This window comes from Oreochromis aureus, linkage group 2 (genome assembly GCF_013358895.1).
Source record: "Oreochromis aureus strain Israel breed Guangdong linkage group 2, ZZ_aureus, whole genome shotgun sequence".
Taxonomy (NCBI): Eukaryota; Metazoa; Chordata; class Actinopteri; order Cichliformes; family Cichlidae; genus Oreochromis; species Oreochromis aureus.
In genome coordinates, this window is record NC_052943.1 from 34668204 (window position 1) to 34676015 (window position 7812).

At 43.2% G+C, this 7812-nt stretch overlaps 1 protein-coding gene across 1 annotated transcript; it reads right to left on the minus strand.

Moving 5' to 3' along the window:
• Window positions 1–1693: 1693 nt before the first annotated feature.
• tmem129 (transmembrane protein 129, E3 ubiquitin protein ligase) lies at window positions 1694–5789 on the minus strand. Its single transcript, XM_031737148.2, has 7 exons — window positions 5509–5789; window positions 4934–4992; window positions 3637–3894; window positions 2516–2676; window positions 2278–2437; window positions 2127–2199; window positions 1694–2040 (listed from the first exon to the last, which is right to left on the minus strand). The coding sequence occupies exons 1-7, from the start codon at window positions 5711–5713 to the stop codon at window positions 1853–1855; spliced, it is 1104 nt and encodes a 367-aa protein (XP_031593008.1). The 5' UTR covers window positions 5714–5789; the 3' UTR covers window positions 1694–1852.
• Window positions 5790–7812: the final 2023 nt, after the last annotated feature.

Consider the following 7812-nt stretch of genomic DNA (forward strand, 5'->3'; position numbering starts at 1 on the left):
GCGCTATCCTAAAGAACCACCTCAGTTTATATAGTGAACCTATAGTGATACAGCACTTAACAAAAGAAAGGTTTAAGAACAAAGTCAAGAATACACGGGCCCACTGTGTCCCACACAAACCTTATAAAACACGACACTAGCTTCTGATCTGAGTCAATCTTTTAGTTTTCATGGACTTGGTGATTTTTCACTGTCACTCTGTCAGAAACAGGTGTGCAACATAAATAGTTCTGAATAAAAAACAATCAGATAAATGAAGACTAATAAGTGTAATCACCTTCTTCTGTCAATAATATCTTTGTCCATGTGCAAATGTGGATGATACCTCGTCCATAGCTAGATGCTCTGCACTGGGTCCACACACGGGAGTCGCTGTCAAAAGCTTGAATTGTACCTTTCTACACATCTGGGCCGGGGTAATGGTGAGTTCCCAGTCAGAAATCGTTTATAGAACGCTCCTTCGACTTGAATTTCCCACTCGGAAAGTCGGATTATGACCACGCAGTGGTGAACCCCCCCTCGGCTCTCCATCTGTCTGTGTCCACGGTGGAGTATGACTGAGGTCGAGTTTCCGCCCAAGCACGAGGGTCCCCGTTGATGGGGAGGGACACTGATGGGATCAATAAAGTATCCTTCTATATATCTACTGAATGACTTACAATTAGAGTAAGAACTGCAAACTCATAATGAAAGTGTCACAGATGAAGAGAATCCACAGATATCTGCCCCCTGTTGGCTGCTAGGAAGTGATGCTAATGTGAAACCGCAGGACTCCTGTAGCAGGCGCTGATTTTGCCTTCTTATCAAAAACATAGAGAAAACATTTATTACTGGTGTCTATTATCTGTTGGTATTATTTGAAAAACAAAAACAAACAGTGATAATCAGGTGATCACGGTGAGGGTTTCACTGAATACAAACTGAGTGATCATGAACACACAACTGAACTAAACTCATGTTTTTTTACATGCAGTGTAGCTTTAGCTCAGTGTCGGGCCTCAGATATGCAAATGCTTAATGAAAGACTGGCACTGATTGGATGTGTGACCCGTTTCCAGGCATTGTTTAATCCACTGCAGGCGGCAGGTTTATCCATGTCTGTGAGGTTTCCTTCAATGTTCATATCAGAACATTTATTATTTACACCCATTTTCAATATTTGGTATTCATACAAACATTTAAAATATAAATCAAGTTGAGTAAAACTTTACTAAACTGTAAAGTTTCACTCCACATTAAAGTAATCAGAATTTTGCCCTTACATGATAAATGTCACATCATCATGTTTACTTATTTCACTAGCTGGGACCACATCCTCGGTAACGATGGGCGATGAGGGATGAGGAAGTGTGAACTGGTGCTGCGGTTTGGGGAAGGCCTCGAAGGGGACTGGCGATGGCTCCCAGGCCGGGCAGATCCCCGTGTACTAACGAGAAATGAATGAAGGAAAGGAAGAGGGGAGAAGAGAGGGAAAACTGGGGGGGGGGGAATGAAAATGAGAACAGCAGGTATTGGAGAAGGGGGGGTTTTATAGCTTGAGGCCGGAGGGGGCGTGAAGGAGGAGTGGTCCCGCTCCTGAAATTCAGATGATATCTCCACTTCATATTTGTTGCTACGCTGCATAAGAAAAGATGCAGAAAGGGCCCCTCATGAGAAAATTGGGTGCTGTAACAACATATAAATATGAAATAAATGATACTTCATAGAATTGTTTTTATTTCGTTTCCATAAAAGCAGAAATAAAAACAATCACATCCAGTCCAGGTGTCGCTCTTGTTGGAGGATGTTGAGCAGAAACCCTTGGTCAACATTCGAAACATTAAAAGTCAGTGTGGGGGGAGATGTGTGCCCGTCATCGGACTGCACACACATCCAGAATACAGAACTTGGCTCTACATGTAGGGCAGGGAACCCTGCTGGACAACCACGTCTCCGGTGTCTGCTCGTCTAGACGGCTGGCGAACCATCGACCCAGACACAACAGACACCACATGGGTCTGCAGTGACACTGCTGGCAGTCTGAATCGTCATCATCGGTCTCTGTAACAGACAGCAATCACACAGGCGTAGTTACACGAGCATATATGAACCCACCCAAAAAAAAAAAACAATCAGCGTAGTTTTACCTGCTTCGTGGCAAAGCATGACCAGTTTGGTGTTTGCTGGAACCTGCATGCAGCCGATACAGGGCTCCAACTCCTGTGTACACACAGCACATGCTTCTGACTCATCTCATCTCAGCACTGGACACAATTTGATGAATGCAGCAATGTGTACCTGTCCGCGGGGAAGGACGTACGGCTGATTGAGGTCCACCTGAGCCTTGAACGTTTCCAAAAAGAGTTCACTGAGCGTTTGATGGATCACCACATTAGGAGAGTTTCTGATGGGAGCCCGGAGCTTCTCGCGGAGCTCTGCGTACTCCGTAGAGTTGAGCCTGGAACGAGTGGGAAAGACGATTTGATTTCTCGTTGTTTTGACACGAGACGTGCAGTTTTGTCGAGACAACACATACTTGATATTGAATGGTGTGACAGCAGGGTTAATGCTGTCAACTCTCAGTGTCAGGATCTCTGTGGGGGAGGCTGAATCTGGATTCAGGTGGTGCTGTGTGGACTCTGTCACTGTGATGTGGCAATCTCTCTGCAGGGCCATGTAAATGTGATACGTGGTCACCTAGAAGCAGACGGAGAGGGTCAGACCTGCACAGATGTTACATTCCTTCTTCTTTGGATCATTTAGAAAAGACAAGTGTCTTCAAAGCCTGAGCAGACAAAGTCTAACTGCAGCTCATGTGCACAAGGCAGCAGTTGGATTTTTGCTGAAATGCAGCGATGTTACCAAGTCCCTGTTCTATAAATAAATAACTTTTTTTTTTTTTTAAAAACTAAACATATTAAGATGCAGGATAACAGAAAACCAGTGAAGATGCTGTAAAAATATTTATGTACCAACATTATTACATGAAAAGCTCATAATTGATTTGTATAGTTGGTCAGTTAATCATCACAATGGATAGTGCAGCGTTACAGATGGAAGCCCACAGCCCGTCTCTCTGTTTCCTTGTAGTTCAGGCCTGTTTGTTCGCTCTGCACAGAATCACTGTTACTGCAACAATGTTACTGCAACAATATGCAACCAATCTGCAATTTTTCCGTCTTTGAAATGGTTGCCTTGGAGACGAAGAGGGCAGGGAAACAATGGCAATAATAAATATCATCAGTTTTCAACTGAACGGGGTCAAGGTTCCTTCTGTGATAACGGTTCTTAACTGTGATGGATCTCAAATCTGTAATGGAGCCAATCAGCTGTGACTCCTTTAACCACAGACTTTACTTTATAAAAGCATAAACAAACAGATACTTTGTTTCATTTATGATCAACACTCTACCAAAAACAGTCCTTTACACGTTTCTCTCTGACAATATCGAGAAGAGGCTGAAGAAAAAAGATATTTATGAGATAATTTTTTTTTCCTGATAGGACTTTCTGGACTGTTGTCCTGAGAACTGAGACTCATAGGAGAGCACAGAGTTTCTCTGCAGTGCATGAAACTAGAGCTGTGCAGTTGCCTTGCTATGAGGGCATCTCCAAAAAAAAAAAGCTATACGCACTTATATATTTATTAACACTCACCTTTAACACCCAGGTGTCAGTAACAATGACTCTAGCTCCAGGTGCTCCTGTAGCAAACTTATCTATGTGTCTGAACTCGGTGTTGATGCTGACTGCCACAGAGCCCCAGCTGGAGAAAGGGGGCTGCACATGGGCCTGCAGCATCTTACTGATTGGATGATTGTGCCAGCGACCCCGGGACCAGTAGAAGACAATTATCCAGCTGGCCAACTGGAGGCAGAGAGACAGAAGGAGAAACGCTCTCCAGTTGTCACTAACCTGGAGAAACAACACAAGAGATCGTAATAACTGTTTCAGATTCATGATCAAGAGAGTACGAAAGACTTTACATTTGACCACTAAAAAAACCAACCAAACAAACAACAACAACAAAATGATTCCAAGTTTTTGCTCTTTGGCTCTTGTGTTCTGGTTATTTCTACAGATTACATTGTGGAAAAACAGACTTGTTTTTTCAATGTATCAAATGTGCTATAATAAAGCCATTTGCTGCATTAATTCAAACTTTCTACCCCACAGAGTCATGAAACCCTCGTGGAAATTTGATGCCCGATTAGGTTTTCTTCAAAACAGCTACAGCAGCTGCACCAGGGATGAGTCAGCTAAAAAGCTGTAAGCATAAGTGTGCACGTGTGGATCCTTCATGTCGCAGCCCACTGGAGCTTACTATGATCAACAAGGCAAAAATCATACACACAATCAGTGGAAAATGCACTGTTTGTCACACACAGTTACATCACTTTCCCCCCCAAGCGGTGTAACAGAGTGTGGACACGTGTTACAGTAAAAAAGATGAATGATGACGTCAACAGAACAGCTCGTAACCACGAGAGGAGCCGTTTCTTCTGTTTGGAAGAGTTTTGGTTTAAATAAATATCAGAGAGATGCTCTGCTGCCATTTGCTGGTCAGCCTGCTTCTGTGTCAGACTTCGACTGGCACCGTTACCAGTGAGATAACGTGGATAAAGTGGTTTTTCTGAAAAAAGAAGAATGTATACTGCGAATGCTAACGAGCCATATTCTGACTTTGCTTAAAAACAGTGGTGACACAAAGTAACATTACATCTAACCTGAAAGGATAACAGTTAATGACCGACTCCAAAGCCCTGGGTCGTGTGTTTTTACTTAATTGTTGCATTTTGGTTTTTTGATAACATCAAAATGTTTTATATAAGCCAGCGTAAACTCACAGTAAGGCTCACTCTCCAAATGCATCTACATCAACATTAATGTGTTTCCTTAAGTACACAACAGAGGGTGTGGCCCCGTGCAGGCTGCAGTCAGTCAGCCAACCCACCTGGTAAATGTAGCCCAGGTTTTTTTCTGGAGCAGCGACACACATTCCCATGTAGTAACCTGCAGAAAGAAGAAACAATACAGCGTCAGACAAACACACGAACCCTGCTCCAGGTTTATCAGTTACACAGACATCACCGTGACTGCTGCCGGGGTGCACAGAAAAAACCAAGACCAGGTCAGACACTGTGTCGTCTGTTCGGGTGTCTCGTATATAAAAACCGTGTCTACTGCCAAGCGCTGATTTAAAAGCTCAAAATAAAAGTGTATGAATCGCTCCCACGGGTGTGTCCTCCATCATTACTGACCTGTGCGTGGATTTAAAATACAAATTATTCACTTATTTAATCTGTTCTAATTTTTTAATGCCTCTTATTTGTCTTTTTTTAACCCATATTTCGAAAATGTTACCAAGTACCGAACTGAAGCTTCTGGCATGGTGACAACACTGCGCGGCTCTCTATAACACCCACTGTGTGTGTGACGTGAAAAAAGCTGTCATGTTACGTGCTAACCAACGACGTGGATTCCGGGGAACAAGCACAGTATTGTACCTGTGTGAAAGCGAGAGTTTACCTAAAGGCAGCGCGGAGTGAACCAGAATGGTGATGCTGGTCCTTCTAATGTGATACTGGATGAAGCCCACATCCTCGCTGCCCAGCCACGACGAAAACAGATTCTGGACGGTGAGACCGGCCGAGCGGAACTCAGTGGGTGTGAACACGAAACAGAAGGAGAGGACGATGTAAGCCAAAGTAAACGACAACTCTGGGCTCTCCATACTACTGCCAAGGTCCGAGTATATTTACGGTGCCTCACTTCCTCATACGTTTTCTTCTTCGTCGTCTTTTATTTTCTTCGACGCTGTTTTTATACCGTTTTCAAACACCGAGTTTTCAAACACCGCCCCCTACCGGCTTTAAGAAGAGGAACCGAAAGTCTCGTCTGCCTTCTCACACATATGCACCTCAGTGACTTTACAGCGATACCAGCTTCAGCTCATCTGTAAAGGTTTTCCACAGTAGGAGCGTGCTCATGGGAAAATCTTCTAGAAGTGCGTTTGTGAGGCCAGACAGTTGGCTCACAGTCTCAGGTCTAATTCTAGGGTTAGGGTCAATACTCTGTGCAGGCCAGTCAAGTTCTTCCACACCAAACTTGTTGGACGCCTGGGGATCTTGACTCGTACCAGGGTGGCCGGCCTCTTGTGGTTGGTCATGTAAGCCTTGTATGCAGTTCCTCGGCTATGAAGCTCTCTATGCAGTGATCTAAAGTGAGGGCCACATGAAGTTTGGAGGTCTGTAGAGACTGACTACAGGAAGTTGGGAACCTGTGCGTACAGAGCACCTCAGCATCTGCTGACCCCACTCTTGGCTGACCACTTTATGGATGAGTTGATGTCATTCTCAGTCGCTCCCACTGTGTTATAATACCACTAATAGCTGAATGTAGAACATTTAGTGGAGAGGAAATTTCAAGACTCTCTTTTTGCACAGGTGATATCCTATTACTGAGCTCCTGAGTTTGCATGCCTACGTGCTTGATCCTATACACCTGTGGATCTGTGATTGGAACACTTGAATACAATGATTTGGATGCTCTAGAGAATAATTTTGGCAATATAGTGTATTTACAATACTGAAACACAAAACTATCATATGTGTTTATGCACTGCACACATTTACTCATTAGTTCATTTTAATCTTTGTCTCTCTTCCCAGCGTGTCTTTGTCCCATCTTCCTCCCCTGAACACCAACCAGTCACAGCAGATGGCTGCTGAGCCTGGTTCCCCCGGAGGTTTCTTCCTGTTAAAAGGGAGTTTTTCCTTCCCACTGTCACCAAAGCGCTTGCACGTAGGGTTGCCTGACAGGAGACAATCATTCTGCAAACAGTCAGAGTCTGATATAGAATGAACTGAGAACAATCGTTGGAAGTTAGCAAATAATTGCTGAGTAATTTATAAATGTAGACACATTGGCAACATGTTGGCATCTTGCTGGATAAAATCCAGTTAAGACAGAGATGGGAATGTACTAACGAGTGAAGAAAATGTGTTCCTGTGAATCAGGAAATACAGAGGATTGGTAAAGAGGAGGCAGCTATGAAGATGAGTTGGTACAGATGTTGGTACCTGTGTAGGTATGGAGATGTCTACAGCATTGGACTTTTTAACCAAATTGTTTGACACAAGCTTAGACAGCGAGAGGATGCCTGAGGAACGGATTTGTACTTACAGGGAGTGCAGAATTATTAGGCAAGTTGTATTTTTGAGGAATAATTTTATTATTGAACAACAACCATGTTCTCAATGAACCCAAAAAACTCATTAATATCAAAGCTGAATGTTTTTGGAAGTAGTTTTAGTTTGTTTTAGTTTGAGCTATTTTAGGGGATATCTGTGTGTGCAGGTGACTATTACTGTGCATAATTATTAGGCAACTTAACAAAAACAAATATATACCCATTTCAATTATTTATTTTTACCAGTGAAACCAATATAACATCTCCACATTCACAAATATACATTTCTGACATTCAAAACCAAACAAAAACAAATCAGCGACCAATATAGCCACCTTTCTTTGCAAGGACACTCAAAAGCCTGCCATCCATGGATTCTGTCAGTGTTTTGATCTGTTCACCATCAACATTAGTGCAGCAGCAACCACAGCCTCCCAGACACTGTTCAGAGAGGTGTACTGTTTTCCTCCTTGTAAATCTCACATTTGATGATGGACCACAGGTTCTCAATGGGGTTCAGATCAGGTGAACAAGGAGGCCATGTCATTAGTTTTTCTTCTTTTATACCCTTTCTTGCCAGCCACGCTGTGGAGTACTTGGACGCGTGTAATGGAGCATTGTCCTGCATGAAAATCATGTTT

What these genes read in the sequence shown, in the direction of transcription:
- tmem129 (XM_031737148.2), bottom strand. Translation starts at nt 5,713, where the DNA reads ATGGAGAGCCCAGAGTTGTCGTTTACTTTGGCTTACATCGTCCTCTCC. An exon ending in CTGACACCTGGGTGTTAAAG is followed by an intron (nt 2,677 to 3,636) that starts GTGAGTGTTAAT and finishes GTCTGCTTCTAG; the next exon opens with GTGACCACGTATCACATTTA. An exon ending in ACGTCCTTCCCCGCGGACAG is followed by an intron (nt 2,200 to 2,277) that starts GTACACATTGCT and finishes GTGTGTACACAG; the next exon opens with GAGTTGGAGCCCTGTATCGG.